This window comes from Dromiciops gliroides, chromosome 4, assembly GCF_019393635.1.
Source record: "Dromiciops gliroides isolate mDroGli1 chromosome 4, mDroGli1.pri, whole genome shotgun sequence".
NCBI lineage: Eukaryota > Metazoa > Chordata > Mammalia > Microbiotheria > Microbiotheriidae > Dromiciops > Dromiciops gliroides.
The window spans coordinates 112366322-112390304 of NC_057864.1; the positions used below are offsets into that span (position 1 = coordinate 112366322).

The following is a 23983-nucleotide window of genomic DNA, read 5'->3' on the forward strand; positions in this document are numbered from 1 at the left end:
AACTGGGAGCTCATGCAAGAAAAGTTTGGAGAGGGAGCTAGAATTGGATAACTCCATCTAAGAATGTTTAAAACTTTTACTTTCCATTTTCACTATGACCAGTAAATTATATGGCCACAGTGTGTTGAATTTCTGAGTCCTTTGACTTTGGGAGAATAATGACCAGAGAGAGGAGAGTCTAGATATAGGGTGAAGGTTCTTAAGAAGATTTCATATTTCAAACAATATTCCATATCATTCCCTAACCAAATTCTTATTGGTCAGAGCTAAACAATTTGGTGACAGTGAGAGAGAGATACAGGTATTTGAGCTGAACATTCTCAGGTGGCTAGAGAGGATACTGAGGTCTTTAGAAGGTTTGCATTGGAATGTGCCAGAGATAACTGAGGTGGTGAATAGTTCATACATTACACTCCCTCAATGGATAATTAATACAGTGTCATGCTGTCATCCCTTAGGTTTAAGGAAGGGAGCCAATGTGCCAGTTTAAACAGCTGCCACTTTTGCAATGATCTAAGTGTCACATGTGGTGCAAACAAGTGATTATACATGTAATACATATGGGAAACAGTGTGGTATAATGGAAAAAAGGATTGAATTGTGAATCAGGAGACCTCATTTCTTCAATTTCTGTCTCTTCCACTAATGCTATATGACATTTGCTAAGTAATTTTGCTTCTCTCGTTCTCAGTTGCCTCCTCTTTAAAGAAAACGATTGGGCTACATAATCACTTGGGTTCCTTCCAGCTCTAAATTTCTAAGCCAAAATCAATAGTGATGGGGAATTTTTTATTTTTCACAGGCCTCATGTACCCCTGTACATAGTTTCACTATGGTGACATCTAGAGCCATGGGCATTTATTAGATCAGGGGACTGTAACCTCTTTTGCATCATGGAACCCTTTGGTAGTCTGCTGGAGCCTATAGATCCTTTCTCATAATAATGTTTTTAGATAGGATTACAAAGGAAATGCAATTATATTGATCAAAATATGAATAAAACAAGTTCACAGCCCTCAGGTTAAGAAACTTTAGAATAGATAAGTTATGAGACAAGGTAAAGATTATGTTTTAATTATATGGAAAATATCTCATCACTCATATGGAAAGCTGAAGAATGGAGTGAGCTATTTACTGATTATTAATCAGCTTTTCATCTCTTAAACTGGGGCTTTAAAAAGGGTGGTAAACTAACCTAAAATAGAGGAAAGGCTGGACTTTTAAAAGCAAGATAGCATTACTGAAGTGAGAAGACTTGGGGCACAGATCCTCCTGCTAACACAGACCAAATTACTTTTCAATAATTGCCTGGCATGAGCTTTTCTTCCCCGCCCTGCCATGCCCACATCTATTCCAACAGGGGTTGATTGCTTAGGCTTTTATAATTCTCAATTCCTGTTCCAAAGAGCTATTGTGGTTTAAATCAATGTGCTTCTGAAATAAGTGCGCTTATTATTCCTGGTCTACATTCTTTGTCATGTTTTTATACCACTGTGACATAATAGTCTTTGTATTATGGTACAATGCTAGTCCTTTCAAGAAATCTCTAAGGGCTTTCAAATCGAGACTCACAGCCACCTGACAGATGGAGAAACTGAGCTGAGGCCCACAGAGAGAAATAACCAGGCCTGGCCCATGGCTATGAAGCAGGGGCAGGGAAAAATCAAATCCAGGTCTCCTCTTTACAAGTCTGAGACTCCAGTGCTTGTTCTATATCATCTCTGTCTATAAAGAATAAGGTTTATATAGCATTTATAGAAAGTTCAGTTGTAGCTATTAGAACACAGTCTGACTTCTTTAGATGATTATTTCTAAATTGATCCTCCCTCCACAATCTCTCTCACATCCATCTCCTTTCTGTCTATATGAACATAACTATTCATATGGACTCTTGAAATAGCCTCTAACTGGTCATCTATCCTGAAGTCTATCCCTCAATCGAATGTAAGCTCTTTGAGGGTAGGTATGGTTTCACTCCAATCTTCATGACACGGTTCAAAACTTTACAATAGCTTTTTCTTGTAAGGCAACCCTGTAGAAACCTCTGTCCTGATACCCTGCTTTTTGTATTTCAGAAAGGGCCCAGCTATGCTTTATTTCACTCCCAAGTTGACTCTCTGGACATCCACGTGCAGAGTGGATTCTTTCTGGATGGTGTAGTCAGAAAGAGCGCAACCATTTTCTTGCTGCCTCCAAAGACCAACTGCTTATCTGGGGGAAGGCTTTCCTTGACTTGAATTTTGGATGTTACCTTCTTAATGGTATTATTAGGCTCCACTTCAAGTGTTATAGTCTTACCAGTCAAAGTTTTCACAAAGATCTGTAACCCTCCCCTAAGACGAAGGACTGAGTGAAGAGTTGGTTCTTTCTGGATATTGCAGTTGGATAGGATATAATCAAGTTCTAGTTGCTGTCCAGCAAGAATCAATTTCTGCTGGTCTGGGGGGAGGCCTTCTTGTCCTGTATCTTTGCTTTGACATTTTCAATGGTGTGCCTAGGTTCTGCTTCAAGGGTGATGGTCTTGCCAGTCTCTAGTGGTATACCAGAGGGTCCTTAGCTTTGTCTTGTTCAAAATTTAATCAATAATTTGACTGATAAAACTGATAGATGATGGTGCTGGCCATACTACAGCTGGAATATGACATTAAGTTTAGGGAACTTCTCTTTGAAGAGGGCTATGGAAAAACAACAATAATGTTGAAGGGATTCACATACATGCCATCTATGGAATGATTAAAAGAATCAAGAATGACTAGCCCCAAGAAAGCAAGACTTGATGGAGAGAGGCACTTGTGATGATTGTCTTAAGGTATCTGAAGGGCCATCGTGTGCAGAGTTAGGACCAATGGGTGGAAATGATACAGAGGTAGATTTTGACTGAATATAAAGAACAAGAGTTGTCCAAAATGGAACCTTGTGGGTGATTCCCACCTTTAGGTATTCAAGCCAGTGTCACTTGACATGGAAGTTAGGCATCCATAGAAAGGGCTGAACAAGATGACCTTTAAGGCTCCAAGATCCTCATGGTGCTAATGCTGAGTCTTTCCAGACACAAACACGATGAAGAAAAAGTACTGTTTTTCTGCACACAATAGATACAGACTTCTTATCCACACACAGATAAGCATTCTGAAATAGGACAGCTTCTCTACACAAACTCAACCACACACAAATGCTCAGGCAGGGAGGCACCTCCTCTCCCGATGCTGCATCAGCACACTCTCCTCACCGTCATTAACGATCTGTCCTTCTTTGCTTCCCCTGGGCTTAGCGCTCCAGCTGTCCTCGTCCCCTCCCCCCTGCCCCCCGGTTCCAACCCAGGCAGAGGCTGGAGGCCCTCATTCTAAGGACAGAAATAGCTGTGCCTGGGCTCTGGATTATTTATATCTACTTCAAACTGAGCACTCTGCCTGGAGGGCATTTGCACTGTAGGGAAGCAGAGCCACACTCCCAAACTCCCAGGCACCTCTGAGCTCTTCGGTGGAGGGTTTGTAGCAGTGACCATCAGGGAATCGTTGGTCTAGAAGGGGACCTCAATCAAGATAGAGGTCTTTAGCGGTGAGCCAGAGGGTCCTTGGATTTACCCCTTTCAATATTGTAAATGACAATTTGGCTGAAGGTAAATATTCATAATAATTTATAAATCATTAATTATTTCATAATTGAAACCTATTTAAAAATGGTGATCTGGTTAAATTCTCTTCATCCAGAAAGACCCACTGTGTGAAAAAACAAAATGAATAAACCCAAAAACCCGGGATCAGCTCTGAGATGGTGATACAGTTGAGAAGTCTTGGCTCTTCCTTCCCCCCCTGCTCCCTTCTTCAGAAAAGCAGGAAGGGGTGGGTACTTTCCTTCATAGGATTGTAAGAGTTAGGATTTAAAAAGGTTGAGTTCATCCACTTGAGGAAATTGGGACCCACAGAAGCTAAGGGTGGGGGGCGGGCCTGGAAATGGAGCCCAGGTTGTCTGACTCTAAATCTCATACTTTTTCTACTGTACCAAACAGAATCTTTCTCTTCTTCCCTCCCTCCATTTACTTTAAAGAATAAACAACTCTAGCATTCAAGGAACCCACTAACACCCTTATACTCTCCAGTGGAATCTTGAGGACCCATAAGAGTCTACTTCTCTTAAAGATGCTAAGGTGACAAGTTGGGGTCCCCCTGGGATCACTTTCACTTTGCTCTGTTCTCTGGCCACAATCTAGATCCCCTAGAACCACCAATGTGAGAAAGCTACCTCACTAATGAGGGGCATTAGTCAAAGGGAGGCAATGTATGTGACTCAGAAGCCAATCTATCTTTGTACTGAGACTAAAAAAAGATATCCAAAGTACCCTTCTTACTGGTGGAAGGAATCAATGAACAATATTTATTAAGCTTCTACTATGTACCAGGTACTGTTAGGGGCTGGAAATACAAGTCCTGTACAAGGAATGAAATAATCCCTCCTTCCAAGAGCTTGTTTTCCAATGGGGGAAGCAACAAGCACATAGATTAATATAAACATCATAACTTAATGCTTACTCAATCTAGCACTGATCTATTTCTATGTGTATTCAAAGGAGTTAAACACAAGATAGTTTCAGAGGGAGAGCACTAGCAATTGGATGGATCAGGAAAGGGTTCTGCAAAGGCAAAGGGCAAGTGCATTCTAGGCATGTGGGATAGCTAGTGCAAAAGCAACGTGGGAATTGGTGTATTGTTGTCTGTGGGGAACAGAAAGGAGGACGGTTTGGCTGGATTGTAGAATATAGGTGGAAGAGTAAGATCTGATGAGGCTGGAAAGACAGGTTGGATCAGGTTTATGAAGGCTAAGCAGCTAAACAGAGTTTCTATTTTATCTTAGAGCCAATTATGAAGCCACTGGGGTTTAGTAAGAAGGAGACTCACGTGCTCAGATCTGCACTTGTGGAAAATCATTTTGGCAGCTTTGTGTTGGATGGTCTAGAGTGGTGAGAAACTTGAGGCAGGCAGACTTATTAGGAGGCTTTTAAAATAATCTAAGGGAGAAGTAATAGGAGCCTAAACTAAGGTGTTTGCTGTGATCTGTAACTTGTTGATATAGTGATGGTAATATCTGACAACTTATTAGCTGTGTGGGGTAAATGAAGGTGAGGGGTCAAGGATGATGCTGAGATTATGAACATGGTAGACTAGGAAGACAGTGATGCTTTTGACATAAAGAGGGAAATTTGGAAGAGGGGAGGGTTTGAAGGGAAGATAATGAGTTTAATTTGGGATGTGTTGAATTTGAGATGTTTCTGAGACATCTAATGTCTAATAAACAATTAGTGAAGCAGAATTGAAGCTCAGGGGAAATATTGGGGCTGTGTGTATATATACACATACACGTGCATATATACCCATATGCCATATTTTGTATATACATATGCTCGTATATGTATGTGTGTGTGTTTAAGAGTGATAGTTTTGTTTCCTCTTTGCCTATTCTAATTCCTTCAATTTCTTTTTTTCTCTTATTGCTAATGCTCACATTTCTAGTACAATATTAAATGATAGAAGTGATAATGGAGTCCCTGTTTCACCCCTGATCTTATTGGGAAGGATTCTAACTTATCCCCATTACATATAATGTTTGCTGTTGGTTTTAGGTAGATATTGCTTATTATTTTAAGGAAAGCTTCATTTATTCCTATGCTTTCTAATGGGGTCTTTTGGTTTGTTGGTTTTTGTTTTTTTGGCGGGGCAATGAGGGTTAAGTGACTTGTCTAGGGTCACACAGCTAGTAAGTATCAAGTATCTGAGGTCAGATTTGAATTCAAGTCATCCTGAATCCAGGGCTGGTGCTTTATCCATTGCACCACCTAGCTGTCCCTCTCTAGTGTTTTTAATAGGAATGAGTGCTGTATTTTGTCAAAAGCCTTTTCTGCATCTATTGAGATAATCATATACTTTTGGTTAGTTTTGTTATTGATGTGGTTGATCGTGTTGATAGTTTTCCTAATGTTGAACCAGCCCTGCATTCCTGGTATAAATCCTACCTGGTTGTAGTGTATTATCCTGGTGATAAATTGCTGTAATCTCCTTGTGATTATTTTATTTAAAATTTTTGCATCGATATTCATTAGGGAAATTGGTCTATAACTTTCTTTCTCTGTTTTGTTTCTGCCTGGTTAGGTATCAACACCATATTTGTGTCATATTTTTCCAAATAATTTATATAGTATTAGAATTAATTGTTCTTTAAATGTTTGATAGAATTCGCTTGTAACTCATCTGGCCCTGGAGATTTTTTGTTAGGCAGTTCATTGATAGCTTGTTCAATTTCTTTTTCTAAAATGGAGCCATTCTACTCTTTTATTTCCTCTTCTGTTAATCTGGGCAATTTAGATTTTTGCAAATATTAATACATTTCCTTTATATTGTCAAATTTATTTGCATACAGTTGGGTAAAATAGCTCCTAATTATTGCTTTAATTTCCACTTCATTGGTGGTGAATTCACCCCTTTCATTTTTGATACTGGCAATGTGGTTTTATTTATTAATTCTATAGCTTTCTCACTTTCAATTTTATTAATCTCTCCTTTGATTTTCAGAATTTCTAATTTAGTATTTAATTGAGGATTTGTAATTTGTTCTTTTTCTAGCCTTTTTTTTGGTTGCGCTCCAATTCATTGATCTCCTCTTTATTTTATTCATGTAAGCCTTTAGAGATATAAAATTTCTCCTAAGAACTGCTTTGGCTGCATCCCATAAGTCTTGGTATGTTGTCTCATTGTTGTAATTCTCTTTGATGAAGTTATTGTTTCTATGATTTGCTGTTTGACCAACAAACTCATTCTTTAGGATGAGATTATTTAGTTTCCAATTTTCAGTCTCTCTTTCCATGGCTCATTATTACATGTAATTTTTATTGCATCATGATCTGAAAAGGATGCATTTACCATTTCTGCCTTTCTACATTTGATTGTGAGGTTTTTGTGCCCTAATATATGGTCAATTTTTGTGTATGTGCCATATACTGCTGAGAAAAAGGTATATTCCTCTCTATCCCCATGCAATTTTCTCTAGAGGTCTATCATATCTAACTTTTCTAAAATTCTATTCACTTCTTTTAACTTCTTATTTATTTTGTGCTTAGATTTATCTAGTTCTGAGAGGGAGAGGTTAAGATCCCCCACTAGTATTGTTTTGCTGTCTATTTCCTCTTGTAACTCATTTAACTTCTCCTCTAAGAATTTGGATGCCATACCACTTGGTGCATATATGTTTAGCAATTATATTACTTCATTGTCGATGCTACCTTTTAGCAAGATGTAGTTTCCTTCCTCATCTCTTTTAATTAGATTTCTTTTTGCTTTTGTTTGGTTCAAGATAAGGATTGATACCCCTGCTTTTTTTTTTTTTACTTCAGCTAAAGCATAATATATTCTGCTCCAATCTTTTACCTTTACTCTCTGTGTATCTCTCTGTTTCAAATGTGTTTCTTGTAAACAACATACTGTAGGATCCTGGTTTTTAATCCAATCTGCTATTCACTTCTGTTTTATGGGAGAGTTCACCCCATTCACATTCACAGTTATAATCACTATGTATTTCCCTCCATCCTATTTTCCCCTTTGTTTATACGTTTCTTCCTTCACCCTATTCCTCCTCACTAGTGTTTTGCTTCTCATCACTGCCTCCCTCAATCTGCCTGTGAGAAAGGCAGGAAGGGGGAGACTCTCAGATAGGAGGAAGGTTGAGAGATAGAGGAGCTGGGGTGTTTGATCTTTGGACCTAACCAGGAGACACTGCAAAGCTGATTCTTCTTAGAACCGAAGATCCCAGGGGGTGGTGAGTTTGCTTCCAGCAAGGGTAGCTGAGGAAGCAGAGCTTATTTGAAGTACCTGGGGGCCTTTTTACCCTAGCAATTTAGATTCTAACTATCTCTATCCCTTTTCTCATGGTCCCTGGCTTTATTAACTTTACTTGTGTTGTAAATTTTGTTACCATTAATAAAACCTGATTTGTTTGTGAAAAAGAGGCTGTTAATCTCCTTTCTTAGTCTGGAGACATGACTGAAAAAGCAGTTTGGACAAGGGGAAACTCTGGACCTAGAGGTCCCCCATTATTTTCTGAATGCCAATATTATGGCAAGTCACCCAATTAACTCTCCCCATACTGAATTTGGCCCTAACAGATCCTTTAATGTTGAAGCTGCCACATCCTGTGTAAACCTGACTCTGGCTCCATGATATTAAAAATTTTTTTTTTCTGGCTGCTTGCAGTATTTTCTCCTTCACCTGATAATTCTGGAATGTGGCTACAATATTCCTTGGAGTTTTCCTTTTGAGATCTCTTTCAGGAGATGATTGGTAGATTCTTTCAATTATTTTATTCTCTGATTCTATGATATCAGGACAATTCTCCTTGATAATTCCCTGGAATATGTATCTGGACTCTTTTTTGATCATGACTTTCAGGAAGTCCAATAATATTTAAATTATCTCTCATGGATCTATTTTTCGTATCAGTTGTCTTTCTGATGAAGTATTTCATGTTTTCTTCTATTTTTTTCATTTTGATTCTGTTTGACTGATTCCTGTTGTCTCATGGAGTCATTGGCTTTCATCTGCCCAATTCTAATTGTGTTTATTTTGGTGAGGCAATTGGGGTTAAGTGACTTGCCTAGGGTCACACAGCTAGTAAGTGTTAAGTGTCTGAGGCTGGATTTGAACTCAGGTCCTCCTGAATCCAGGGCCGGTGCTCTATCCACTGCACCACCTAGCTGCCCCTGTTTGTTTGTTTTTGTGGGGCAATGAGGGTTAAGTGACTTGCCCAGGGTCACATAGCTACTGTCAATTGTCTGAGGCCACATTTGAACTCAGGTCCTCCTGAATCCAGGGCTGGTGCTTTATCCACTGCGCCACCTAGCTGCTCCTCTTATTTGATTTTTAAAATCCTTTTTGAGCTCTTCCAAAGCGGCTTTTTTGGTGTTGAGTCCAATTCATCTTCCCCCTTGAGGCTTCACACGTAGGTAATTTGACAGTATTGTCCTTATCTGAGTTTGTGTTTTGGTATTCCCTATCACCATAGAAGTTCTCTATGGTAAGGGTTCTTTTCTGTTTCTTGCTCATATTTTAACTATTTTTTAAAGTTGAGGTCTGCTCCTGGGGCACAGGAGCCACTGTTGCAAGCTTCTTGTGCTGTGGACTAGGGGCCTGATTACTGGCTTTCTGCTAAGGCCTCTGGGGCTTTCAGATCTCTCACTTCTCTGGGTTTGCTCCCTCTACCAGGATGGCTTGGCCTAGCTGTGCCTGTCCTGTGGGTGGTTCTCTAGCTGGCAGTTTGCCCTCTCACCCGAGGCTGTGGGGTCTCACAACTGGCCTGCTATGCCACCAGCCAGCTGAGCCAGAACCAAGGGACCCCAGCTGTTGATCTCTGCAGTAGCCAAGAGCCTTCTGCTGACTTACCCAAATGTAGAGCTGTGCTGTGCTCCTCTTTTGCTCAAGTGAGACAGACCTTTCCTGAAGTCTTCTGAATTATCTCAAGTTGGAAGATTGTGTCTTTTTGTAGGTTCTGTAGCTCCAGAATCCATTTAGAAGCTTGATTTAATGTTGTTTATGAGGGAAGCTCAGGAGAGCTTCAGCAATTTCCTGGCTTCTCTCCACCATCTTGTGTGTATGTTTTTAAAAAGACTTTACCTTAAGCCTGAAGTGATTTTCCTGAAACAGCCCTGCTATGTATAGGAGGGAAACATGACTCTTGAATATCTGAGAGAATGATAATGTGGATCTGTCTGTGAGCAGAGAAGGGATTTCTACAGAGGCAGCTAGGTGGTGAAGTGAAGAAAGTGCTAGACCTGTACTTAGGAAGAACTGAGTTCAAATCCAGCCTCAGACACTTGACACTTACTAGTTGTGTGACTCTGGGCAAGTCACTTAACCCCAACTGCCTCGGCAAGCCACTTGACCTCTGTCTCAGTTTTATCTCTGAAGTGGAGATAATAAAAGCATAAGTACTTACCTTCCATGGTTGTTGTGAGGATCAAATGAGAAATTTGTAATTTGCAAACCTTAAAATGCTATATAAATGCAAGCTATTAATTAAGGTCAAAGGGTTTTAAAAGAGGTGATGAGAGACAGGTGTGATGTTCTGAATGGTGGACAGAATATCCCCTGTAGTCACAGACATGTGGGGAAGCCAGCCCCTTAACAAGTCCCTCAATTCCCAAAGCTTATACTCCTGATGGGATCATTTCCTCCTTGATTGAACTGAGTTTTTATCTCGTTCCTGGATCAAGAACTCTTTTATTCTTATCTATTCTTTGGTCTATTCTAATCTACATAACTTCTCTAATTTCTTTTTACTGTTTTCTTTGTTAAAGAAGTATACTAGGTATCTGTGGTAGTCTTTGGGGTCACCAGCATTTAGAGTGAGGGAGCTAAGCTGGCTACAGTAAGCTATTATCCTTTCTTTGAAAGTGATCAGTGAAAAGGATGCTTATTCTGTGTCCCCAGGTATTACATGCCTAGACTTCAGAGATTTGTGTTAGATTGATATAATTCTACCCTGATACTTCTTTTGAAGATAGGACCAGATTCCAGAGCAGATATCAATGCCGTATGTAAGCCGAGATATTTTTATGAGTTATTACATACATATGTACATACATACATACATACATACATACATACATACATACATACATCAGAGTCATCTGTATAAAGATGATAGTTAAGCCCATGGGAGCTGATGAGTTTATCAAGACTGGAAAGAGAAGGTGGCCAGTGACTGAACCTTGGGGAACACCCACAGTTATGGGGTTATGATATAGTATGAGATAACAAAGGATATGGAGAAGTGGTAAACAGTTGGAGAGCCAGCAGAAAGTAGTCTCACACCTAGAGAGAAAGAATGTTTAGGAGAAGGTGGTCAGGAGTGTCAAATGTTAGCAGACAGGCAGAGGTTGAAGACGATTGAGAAAAGACCATCAGATTTGGCAATTAAGATATTGAATTTTGCAATGATCAACTGTGACAGACTTACCTCTTCTAAGGAATACAATGATCCAAGACATTTAAAAAAGATTGAAGATGGAAAATATTCTCCACATCAAGAGAAAGAGAACTATGGAGTTTGAATGCAGATCAAAGCATACTATTTTCAGGGTTTTTTGTGTGTGTTTTTTTCCCCTTTTTGTTCTGATTCTTTTTTTGTTTTTTGGTGAGGCAATTGGAGTTAAGTGACTTGCCTAGGGTCACACAGCTAGTAAGTATCAAGTGTCTGAGGCCAGATTTGAACTCAGGTCCTTCTGAATCCAGGGCCGGTGCTCTATCCACTGCACCACCTAGCTGCCTCTGATTCTTTTTTCACAACATGACTACTATGGAAATATGTTTAACATGATTGTACATATAAAACTATTATCAGATTGCTTGCTGTCTTAGGAAAGGGGGAGGGAGAAAAATTTGGAACTCGTTGAAAACTATCTTTACATGTAATTGGAAAAAAAGAAAATACTATTAAAGGAAAAAAGATATTGTTGATGACTGGAGATTGTTATGAGGTCAAAAATTAGATTGAAAAAGGTACAATGAGCAGAGAGGAAGTTGAGGTAGCTGATGTAGACTGCTTTTCCAGGTATTTGGCTAAGAGAGGGAAAAGGTATAGGATGATAATTTATAATCTCACAAAGATGCAATGTGAGATGTATAGTGATGCTTGGCTGTTGCTGTCCGACTTGAACTACTCTTTCCAGCTGAGGTTTAAAAATCCATAAGAGCCCATTTTCCTGCTTGTCAGGTACACTCCTGCATGTCTGCCTTAGAGCCTAGTGGTTGGGTCCCTAAAGGTGGAGATACATATGCTCTTCAGGGCCCTAGGGTCAGAACTCCTGGCAGAAGAGCCAGAAGTAATATGCTGCTGTTCCTGAAAGCCTCTAGTGAGAACAACTCCTGGGGGAGTAAGATGAAGAATTAATGTTAAGTGGTTTCCCACTTCCTGTTGTTTCTCCTTATCTTTTTACCTTAAAAAATCAAACATTAAGGTTTTAATATTATATCACACAGCAACTGGCAAGCTAAGGGAAAGTTTAAAACTAACCTCTGGGAGTCAACACTTTTTGTGTATCTTAGATGAATTCCTTTATTTTTTTCCTGAACGTGTCCTACTGGGAGCTTTCTGAGGAACATTCGATATTCAATTTTTCCTTTATATTTCTTGAGAATACCTAATATAGGGATACAGTTCTTGGGCCAATGGCAGAAAAATATCAAATGACTTTTTTCCCAATTTACTAAAAATGTTCCATTAGGTACAGAAGTGAGATAAGCTACTAGAAAGAATCCTTTTCTAAGGAAGCTTTAGAATCTGCTTTGTCATACTTAGTCTCTGTTCCATGAACCTAAACTATATCTCCTGTACTAGACTGTAAGCTCCTTGAGGAGAATCCATCATAGAATATTTTTGCACCCCCTTTCCCAACCATCCCATGGCCAATATGTAGGACAGCCCCTTCTGATGTCTTTCTTTTCCTTCCTGCCTTTTGGTTCCCATTCCAACCCCCTTGTTACCTGGGCAGCACTTTCACACACCTCCCATCACGTAGGGGACAGCTGTCAGGATACATTCTTCTTTTATCTCAGTCTGTTATCTGAAGGTAGGGGAAAGAACCAGACAGCGAAGAAAACTGGTAAAAAACTCAACAGCAGTTTGACCGTCCCACTGTCTCACTGACTCCTGACACCAAGGTTCTACACAACAAACTCATCAGCTGTCATCACAAGCAATTGGCTTTGAAAACTTAGGCAGGAAGAGGTCAGGGAGTGAAGATAAAAGCGTGACAAGACCTTTAAAAGGGAACAAAGAAGGTAGCAGATCTCAATTACCCATGGTTATGGAAGATAGCTTGTACAAATCAAACTGGGGCTTTAATGCCCTCTCTTTGCTTGTCTAGCCTTTACCTCATTTTAAAATCTTGGAAATAATTTAAGAAATTGGCTTTATTTTTAAAAATCTGGATTAACAACACTTTAATTAATTATATCCCCTTCCTACTCTATGGAGTTTGGAGATATGAGAGCCGAAAGTGCAGCATGGTATAAAGGATTTTGGAGTTAAAGGACCTGATGTAGAATCCCAGTGGGTAAGTCACTACTCTCCTGGCCATGTGTGAAGGAAGGATGGGGGGAAGCCACACTTTATGACCTTGACAGTCTTTCCAGCTCTAAAATATATGATCCTACAATCAGTGATATAGCCAATAAGCAGAGAGCAGGAGAAAGAAGGCATCAAGGATTTTGCTGTATAATCCCACAAAGTGGGTAACCTTTTCTAAACAAAGGATACTGTATGCAAAGTGGGGACTAAACAGGAAGGGAAAATAGGAAAGCTATAAGCAGGGGGGAAACCTTATAGGTGATAAAAGAATCACATTAATATTTGGTATTCTAAACTTTTGACTATAACAAAAGAAGTTGGACTCAGGCAGTTAGGATATTTAGGAAAAAAAGAAAATGACTTTTCCACTTAAATCTCTATTCGAGAAGAAAAATGTACTTGGAACGATTATTTCTGACTAGGACGTACCATAGTAAGGGGAGAATGACTTGTGTAATCAAAACTGAGCCAATAAAACAAGTCTGCTGTATTAAAAAGACCCAAACCTTGGCATGTACTTTCCTGCTAGCATGAGGAACAGGCAGTACCATGCCACCTGCTGGAAGGGTTTGGCAGACATGAAGCAGCAGCCAGATCCTTCCTGTAGTGTGTGGGGCTTTTCCAAGAGGATCACCCAGTCGAGAGCCAAGGCTTCAGATTCAAGTTAATGCCTTTGATTGGGGTTGGATCCAAGAAACAAATATTAGGATAGCAAGGCTGGACCAGTTTGGCCGACTAACAGTATATTATCAAGCAGCTGACTAGCTTTCCCAATCACATTCTTCTATCTTATTACTGTGTAGAAATCTATAAACACGTTATTCTAGAAAACTTCTGTACTTTGCTATTTTGCACCTACAATGGTTTTTAAATTTTATTAAACATTTTTTAATCATAAAAGTATTTTATTTTCCAAATGTTTTCAACATTTGTTTTTACAAGATTTCGAGTTTCAAATTTTTCTCCCTTCCTCCCTTTCCCTCCCCCTCCCCAAGACAGAAAGCAATCTGATAAAGGTTATATATGTACAATCACATTAAACATATTTCTGCATTAGTTATGTTGTGAAAGAAGAATCAGAACAAAAGGGAAACACCTCAAAAAAGAAAAAAACACACAAAAAGAAGTAGAAACAGTATGCTTCCATCTACTTCCAGATTCCACAGTTCTTTTTTCTGGATGTAGAGAGCATTTTCCATCAAGAGTCCTTTGGAACTGTCTTGGATCACTGTACTGCTGAGAAGAGTTAAGTCTATCACAGTTGATTGATCATCACACAATGTTTTGCACCTACCTTGTAATGATCCCAAAGAACCATTATTTCTAATATTCCTTTAGGGTATTAGGAATTATTCAAACTATAAATGTGAATTCACTCTCGTCATAGTGAAATCAAAGGACTTGTCTAAAGTCACAGTCAGTCAGTGATATAACTTGATCTTGTTAAAAGACACACACAAACACACGTGTGTATATATACATATATATTCATATATATATATATATATATATATACATACTTTTCAGTTTTTTAAAAAAATTATTTTATTTTCAGTTAATATTTTCTTTCCCTCCCCCACTGTAAAAACAAAACAAATTCCATGTAACCAATATGTATAGTCAAGCAAAACCTATTTTCACATTGACCATGTAAAAAAAAGTGTGTCTCATTCTGTATCTTGACGTAATCACCTCAGAAAGCTGGATGCATGCTTCATCATCAGTATACTATGGTAGGTCACTGCAGTGATGAGAATTCTTAGCAGTATTACTTTACGATACTGCTGTATAAATGATTCTGGGTCTACTAATTTCACTTTACATCAGTTCACACATCTTTCTCATTTCTTTCCTTTTTTTTTTTTAGTGAGGCAATGGGGGTTAAGTGACTTGCCCAGGGTCACACAGCTAGTAAGTGTCAAGTGTCTGAGGCCAGATTTGAACTCAGGTACTCCTGACTCCAGAGCTGGTGCTTTATCCACTGCGCCACCTAGCTGCCCCTTCTTTCTCATTTCTTACAGGATAACAGCATACCATTTCACTCACATACCATACACTTTATTCAGCTATTCCCCAACTGATGGACATCCCCTTAGTTTCTAGTTTCTTTGTACTGTAAAAAGAGCTACTATTTTTATACATGAGTCCTTTTTGTCTTTGATATCTTTGGTGTATAGTCCTAGTAGTGGTATCACTGGGTATGCACAAATTTAGTGACTTTTGGGGTATAGTTTCAAATTGCTTTTCAGAATGACTAGATCAATTTGCATCAGCTATACCAACTGTGCATCAGAGTCCCACAATTAACATTTCCCTTTTATCTCTAGAACTATGACCTTGTTATTATTGCCAACACTGATAAAAACTAACACACACCCTTCCCTCAAGCTAATCTTTCTAATCCCATGCCAGACCAGGCTCCAGCACATGCCATATTCAGCCCTGTAGGACCTCATCTTTTTTCATGCTATGGCTCCACCTAAAATGCCCTCAGCCAACATAGCCCCTGCCAGCTTGTTTTATCTCTGTTAAAAGTGCTGTCTCCCTCTTGAAATTGCTGTTTTACTTTGTCCTTAGTTACTTGTGGACATGTTTTATTCCTCTTTCCCTCCTTGCCCCAGGAGAATCCTAAACTCTAACAGGGGATGGGACTGTTTCTTTTCTTTTTGATCCCCAGAGCCTAGCTCATAGTAGGCACTTAAAGTTTGGTAAATTTAATTAAACTTGTGGAATGGAGGGGTACAATTGTACAAATAATTCAATATTAATTTCTATGTGGCTTTGCAAAGTATTCTTTGATTTTTTTTAAATTTTGAAGCTGATGTATCTTTTGTTTAATAAACATTTTAATTAGACACCAATTTATATACAGAACATTCTCTTAGTCACTCTAATTCCTTTTGGCTTAGGGTTAACATTAAAATTATTTTGTTTCCTCAGCACACTGTTAATATAGTGAAACAGCCTAGATATATACCAGGTGACAGAGTAAGGTAAAGTTGATATTAAAAATTTGTCATAGGTAACTCACAAAACAGATAATGCACACATGGATAACAGTGTTTACCAAAATGTAGATGTCCCATGAAAACTGGTACTTAGTTGTATAGTATTTATAAGCTGCTGAGCTGTAAGGAATGGTATGCCTGGCTTTCTAGATCCAGACCTGTTTTGAAAACACACTGAGTCCAAATAAAAGCAATTCTAATTAATGAAGGGATACACACTTTACCAAAATGGTTTGTCAAAAAATTATCTTCATTATATAATGATTTATGAAAAGGCATGTGAATATTTTTGAAAGATTTTCAACAAGTACTGAAACATATATCCAATTCCCTGAGTACTACAGTTAACTGAGGTTTTAGTGTATAAGGAACATTCTCACTAGATAAAGAAGTCCTATATTCAACAACCCTAAGACGCCCCTCTAAAATAAAAACAATACAGCCAACTCACAAAAAACAGGAGTCACACAGAATGCAAATGTTATGAAAAATCAGCATAAAATTTAGGATGGGCCTGTCTGCATTAGCAAAAACAAACAACAACCCCGCCCCCCTGCAAACACACAAAAGAAGTAAAAAATTCCCAGAGACCCCATCTACCACCTATTTTCTTTACCACCTACCCTTTCCTCAAGGGAATTACACATATATGGATAAAATTTAAATTTAGAAAATCACTACCCTGTATGGCAAACCTGAATGTTTCCATCAATTGCCTTAGACATCTCTATGGTGCTTTAGAAATTTTGATGTACATTATTCTTAACTGATGAGGCAGGAAGCAAAGATACTGTCCTCCTTTTCCCATTCCCATGCCGTTTAAAAAATACAAGAGGAAAAGCAAAAAAAAGGTCTGTTATAGATGAACATTTGGTGGCTAAAACCGAGAGTATGCATTACGCTGTTGTTGTTGCAAGGGTTGCTGTGCTTGCTGCTGTTGGAGGCGAACTTGTTGGGAGTAGGGATCTTCGAGAGATTTCACAATGATGGTGGTTTTAGGTCCAGTCTTCCATACAATTCCATTGGAGTCTTTCACAGAAGACTCAACTGTGATGTTGTGAGTTCCAAGGATAGCAAAGTTCAACAGAAATTGAGTGCTGAAGTAATCATTGTGTGGTTCAACATTCTGTTCCATCTCATTGGTTATACTGTCAATGGGTATCTGGAATAGAGGAATTATTCAGATTGTCATTAGGTTGAACTAGCTGAGTATTCCCAGTGTTTTTTGCAAACTCTTGTATTTGAGTGAGGCCCAATTTCTTTCTGTAGTTTGTGAACAGAAGCTTTAAAGAAATAAGAAAATCACTACATTGATTTTAAGGGACTTTTAAACATAACAGAATATATACAGTTTATAACCCAACTGTATCTTTTACCAGCTGTTTTAAATTTCAGTTTAATTATTTAAATATGAGGATTCCCCACTCCCACCTTTCAGTTAATTTTAGAACTTCCATTTCCCAAATCACAATCAACTTCTTATTACATAGGCAGACAATCAATAAGCATTTATTAAGTACCTACTATGTCCCAGGCTGAGCTACTGCTAAGCACTGGAAATAAAAAGAAAGGCAACAGATAATCCCAGCACTCAAAGAGCTTGCAATCTAATAGAGGAGACAATGTGCAAATATCTATTACAAACAAGCTATATATAGGATAAATAGGAAGTAACCAACAGAGGAAGACACTAGAATTAGAGGAACTAGGAATGGCTTCTTATAGAAGGTGAGATTTTAGGTGAAACTTGAAGGAAGCCAGGAGGTGGAGATGAAGGAAAAGAGAGTTCCAGGAGCAGGGGAGGGGGGTGGATAATGAAAATGTCAGAGCTAGGAGGCAGGGTGTCTTGTTTGAGGAAAAACAAGAAATAAAAAGGACTAGAGTGGGGATAGACTTGTGCAAGGCAGAACAACTAATAGGCTACTACAATAGTCCAAGCATGAGGTGACGAAGGCTACATCAGGGTGCTACCACCCTGACTCACTTCACTGGCTCCAATGAGGGCTCAGTTGAGGTTATGTAACATAAAATTGTGGTGGACCAAGTCAGCAAGGTTGCATGACCTTTTACTTTTAATCAGCAGTAAGTAAAGGAGTGAAGGCAGTGGATGATGGGAGTGATTCAAGGATAATGCTTGGTAAGGCATGATTGGTAATATAATAAGGGGAAGAAAGGACTCAAGAAAGGAGGGTTAGGCTTGAAGTGGTTCACCAAGGAGTTCAGATGGTAAAAGGAAGAGTGGGGCTGAAAAAGGGGTTCTGGCCCAGGAGACAACGGAGGGATTAGGTCACACTGTGGTTTGGTTTTGGTTGGAGGAGTCCAATAGACTAGGTTCAGATAAGGGAATTTCAGAGTTCATGAACATGGAAGTGGTACATTTGTGAGTGAAGGCAAGATCAAAGGTATAACCATTTTTCTTTGTGGCTGAACTGTAGTGAAGGAGTAGGACATGAGAAATTTGTATATAAAGTCTATGACCCAAGATGGAAAATGTTAAGGGCAAAATATTATTGTTAAATTCTTTATGCTGTACATTTGACAGTATAAATTTACCCTAAAGTCTGAATTTGTATAAAAAATGAGTCAATGATTGCTAATTTTATTTCTTCCAAGGTACGTGAAATAGATGAACTGTAGTAATCAATTTGCAAAATACCCTACGAGAACTTGTATTACAGTTAAATTTTTTAAAAATTAAGCACAATTCAACTTGTAGGGCATATTCCTTTGAATAAAATATGCTGTTTTCCAATGTTATTAAAGAAATGTGGGAACTCTCTTAGTCAACAGATCACAACTGTCTATGACTTAAATAAACCCTAAGAAGTTGCCTGAGGCACAGAATTTAAAGAACTTGTCCAGGGTCACACACCTAGTAACTGTCAAGAGGCTGAATTTGAACTCTAACCTTCCTTACTCCAAGTCTGAACTAAGGGTATGCTGATAAATGTTTAACATCTGGCTCTCCAGAGGAGGGAAAAATGTATGGTAGGAAAGGGTTAAATTTAATCTGTATGCCTCTTGAACTCCTTGGACAACTACTTCTTGGGGTCTCTGAGGTCCTGACTGATGAATGACTGCTCCAACTATGTTTTGCTGCCTTTTGAGTAGGAGTGCCCTCCAAGTGCAACTATTCCCCATCTCCTTTTCCAAGTCTGGAACCCTAATCCAATCAGTACTCCCAGAGGCCACTGGAAAGGGCATATCAATCCACTTTACTAAGGCTCCACAGATTACTCCAAAGACTTTCCAAACCAAAACACCTGTTCCTGGCCCAGCTTTGTATTTGTTTCCCCAGAACTTGGAACTGTGCATAGCATGTAATAAGCACTGAATAAGCTCATTCATTCAAAAACAAATAGTATCAGTGGAAGTATAATTCCATAATATGTAGTGGGATACTAGTACCACAACTTTTCTTTAGTCTGTACTTCACTGGTGCTAGTTTTCATCACAGAGAATATACTGATCAGTACTTCCAGATGTGTAAAACATCATCTTAGTGGTGGAAACCAGTATTAGAAGAAGGTGTTAAAAGGCAACAACAATTATAGTTACTGGTCTGTCCACTCATACAGAGAATTGTAGACAAACAGAAACAGCAGGAATTTCTTCTTAATATTTGCCTCAATTATAGGACTTGCACAAATATGGCTTTGTTTCAATACTCCTGCAGAGCAGTGCATTACACATAGTAGGTGCTCAACAGATATTTATTAAAGTGATTTTCTGAGTAAGAGAAGAAAAACAGGAGGGAAAGTGAGACTAACATATTCAATATATGGGAAGAACCTTTACAAAAAATGTTAAAAGCGTACATTAATATTCTTGTTCGTTTCAGAATCCATGCTTGTGCTTATTAGCTTGATGCCTTTCCTATCTGTGCACTGCCCTGTGACACTATTTCTGCTCTCTCCTTTCAGTCTTTAATTTATAATCCTGGGTTCTCAAACTACATACCCAAATTCACTAACAGAGACCCCAACTAATGGGGCAATATGGGAACTACATCTACAACCCTAACTATGTAGTTGTTCCTTTACCCTTTCTCTCTATGAGTAGAGAAATGGGGGTCACTGAGGACAAACAACTGAAGTATCCCCCAAATCCTAACTTTGACTAACTTAGTAAGCTTAGTTCCTAATTAAGTTAGCTAATAATAATGCCAATACCTAACATTTATATAACATCAAACATGTAGCGAGCACTGTGCTAAGAACTTTACGAATATTATTTTATTTGATCCTCACATCATCCTGGAAAGTAGGTGCTACTATTATTCCCATTTTATAGTTAAAGAAATGGAGGCAAACGGAGTGACTTGCCTAAAGTTACAGAGGTATCCAAATGTCTAAGACCCAATATGAACTCAGGCCCTCCTTACTTCAGGCCTAGTGCCTGGTGCCACATAGCTGTTCTTTAAGGCTAAAAGTCACTTATATCATAGAATTCTTTTTTTTTTTTTTGGCGGGGCAATGAGGGTTAAGTGACTTGTCCAGGGTCACACAGCTATTAAGTGTCAAGTGTGGATTTGAACTCGGGTACTCCTGAATCCAGGGCTGGTGCTTTATCCACTGTGCCACCTAGCCGCCCCTATCATAGAATTCTTAATAAGTTGACTTCCAAACTTACATATGTACCCTACAGGGAAGGCTTCATTAAACCTGCCTTTGCTATATTAGTGTTTTAAGTTTTCCTTCTGTGATGGCTAAAACTGATTTAATATAAAGCAAAATAAAACAGGAGGGGATCCTCAAATTAACATCATCAAGACCCAGAGATTTTGAAAAGGTGCTTATACACTTAAGTACAATTTTTAAAAATGCATTTTCTTCTCAAAACACCAACGGGTCTCTCCTTACCTTGTTGTAGTCTTGTATAGATTTACTCTGTAATGTTGAAGAGACATTCAAACAGACAGACTGAATTTTACGAAAGAGTCCTGGTTTGGATCCATGCTGAACCACCCCCTCTACCTTTAGAGCCAGTTGCTGGTTATTCTGGACTGCAATGGGTTCTGTAGGGTTTCGTGGGGATGGTGACAAAGCAAGCTGAAAGATACCAACATCAAGATCAACTCTAACAATGAAAAGCAAGGTTTTTTTTAAAAAAATTCAATTTATTTTCAATTCCAAATTCTCTTCTCCACCCCCACCCAATGAGAAGACAAGAAAAATAAAACCCATTACAAATATTTGTCTGTATGTGAATATACAAATCAAATTTCCACAATAACATCTCTTTCCCCTTTTCCCCCACCAGAAAGAAAATGAAATAGAAAAAAATATACTTTAATCTGCACTCTGTGTCCATCAACTCTCTATCTAGAGGTGGATAGTATGCTTCTTCTTGAGTCCTTTGAATTTGTAGTGGATTGTGTTGATCAGTTATTAAAACTTTCAAAGTTGATTATAATATTGCTTTCACTGTATAAATTGTTCTGGTTCTGCTCATTTCACTTTACATGAGTTCATATAAGTTTTCCTAGGCTTTTCTGAAACCATGCCCTTCATCACTTCTTACAGTACAATAGTAATTCATCACATTCATATACCACAATTTGTTCAGCCATTTCCCCAGTTGATGGGCATCCCCTCAGTTTCCAATTTTTTAAAGCTACCACAGAAAGAGCTGCTATATATTTTTGTATATATGGACTCTTTCCTTTTTTTCTTTGATTTCTTTGGGATTAGTAGGACCATCACTGGGTCAAACAGTATATATAGTTTAAGAGCTTTTTGGGCATAATTCCAAATTGCTTCCCACAATTGTGGGGACAATGGCTGGACTAATTCACAGCTCCACCAATAGTGCATTAGCATACCTACTTCCTCACATCCTTTCCAACATTTGTCACTTCTTTTTTTTGTCATCTCAGTCAATATGATGAGTGTGAGGTTGTACCTCAGAGTTGTTTTAATTCACGCTTCTTCAATTAGTAGTGATAAAAAAAATTTGCAGGGCAATGAGAGTTAAGTGACTTGCCCAGGGTCACGCAGCTAGTAAGTGTCAAGTGTCTGAGGCCAGATTTGAACTCAGGTCCTCCTGAATCCAGGGTGGGTGCTTTATCTACTGTGCCACCTAGCTATTTTTCATATGATTATTGATAACTTTAATGTCTTCCTCTGAAAATTGTATATTCATACCCTTTGACCATTTATCAACTGGGGAATGGCTCTTATTTTTGTAAATTTGATTCAGTTCCCTACATATTTTAAAAATGAGAACTTTATCAGTGAAATTTGCTACAAAGATTTTTCCCCCTAGTTTCCTACTTTCTTCTAATTTTAGTTGTACTGGTTTTGTTAGTTCACAACTTTTAAATTTCATGTAATCAAAATTATCCCTTTTTTCCCATATGAACCTCTCCAATCCATAGACCTGACATAAAGTTTCTTCCATGCTCCACTAATATGCCTATATCACCTTGGTGTAGTTTTTGCCAGACTACTTTCTAGTTTTCCCACCAATTTTTGTCAAATTGTAGTGAGTACTTACCCCAATGGCCGGGATCTTTGGTTTTTTCAAACACAAGTTTACTGTGCCAAGTTAAGTTGCTATATTCATGGGTATATTAGTACTAGTTGTTTACTTAAGATACAAAACAAAGCAATACCAATTAAGTCTTGTTTTGCCTCCTTATAAAAAAGCCTTTGTTCACCTTCATCCCAGATAGGTGCAAGCTTAATGCAAGCTTCAGTAGGGCTGTGAAATAGTTTCTATAGAATAAACATACCCTTCTGGGCATTCAGTAGGAATGAGTTACATTAGTTTTCATATTCTAATGATCTACTTTTTATCTTAAGCAATATTAAATACATAAACCTTGAATGACTGCATGTTAAAATTACAGGGCTAGGGGCACCTAGGTGGTGCAGTGGATAAAGCACCGGCCCTGGATTCAGGAGTACCTGAGTTCAAATTCAGCCTCAGACACTTGACACTTACTAGCTGTGTGACCCTGGGGAAGTCACTTAACCCCCATTGCCCCACAAAAAAAAAAAAAAAAAAGAGTAACTGGGGCGGCTAGATAGCACAGTGGATAAAGCACCGGCCCTGGATTCAGGAGTACCTGAGTTCAAATCCGGCCTCAGACACTTGATACTTACTAGCTATGTGACCCTGGGCAAGTTACTTAACCCCCATTGCCCCGCAAAACAACAACAACAACAAAAAAGTACAGGGCTATTTTACACAGATGAGTTATCGTAATGCAGATGAAAAACAATTTAAAATTAGGATAAGTTGCCTTTATATTTAATGGTTGGCATTATTTAGCACAGTGCCTAGCACTAAGTGCTTATTATGTATGTTGACTTAGCAGTTAAGGCACCATATTTGAACTCTAATACTTAACACCTTAATTACATCAATACCTGACATAGTATATTCGAGTAGTTAAAAAAAACCAAAACCTTAAGATGAAATCAGGAAGAACAGACATACCAGATCAACTACACATTTTACAAATTTGTGTTGCAGGTGGTATAATTTTGAAAGCACTCAGAGATTGACTTAAAAGGTAGCTCAGAGCAAAAAGGAAAATATCAAACTAATGGGAAAAAAGACAGATTAGATAAAGATAGCATTATATCCTAAGGAGACAACAGAGAAGACATCAATAGCTACCAACCTATAAGCTTACCTTCTCATTTCTGTAAAGTTTTTATGAGATTGATTTATTATACATATACTAAAGATATCCTTGAGGAAGATATGAAAGATTAGGTAAGTTTTTGCAGACCATTTCCTACATTCAATCATCTAGTATTAAGTACCTACTCTATGTTACACAGTAGGAATATAAAGAAAAGCAAAAAATAGTGTCTGATCTAAAGAGGTTCATGATCTAATGGAACATGCAG

The 23983-nt window shown here is 38.4% G+C and overlaps 1 protein-coding gene and 1 pseudogene across 1 annotated transcript in view; both read right to left on the reverse strand.

Moving 5' to 3' along the window:
• Window positions 1–2093: 2093 nt before the first annotated feature.
• LOC122754677 lies at window positions 2094–9982 on the reverse strand (annotated as a pseudogene).
• Window positions 9983–14640: 4658 nt separating this feature from the next.
• The window catches only part of INTS7 (integrator complex subunit 7), a 78539-nt gene continuing 69196 nt past the window's right edge, over window positions 14641–23983 (reverse strand). Inside the window, exons 19-20 of the mRNA XM_043963675.1 lie at window positions 20981–21169; window positions 14641–17280 (exon numbers count right to left, since the gene is read on the reverse strand). Coding sequence (XP_043819610.1) covers window positions 16996–17280; window positions 20981–21169 — 474 coding nt within the window. The 3' untranslated portion in view covers window positions 14641–16995. The remainder of the gene's footprint in view (window positions 17281–20980; window positions 21170–23983) is intronic.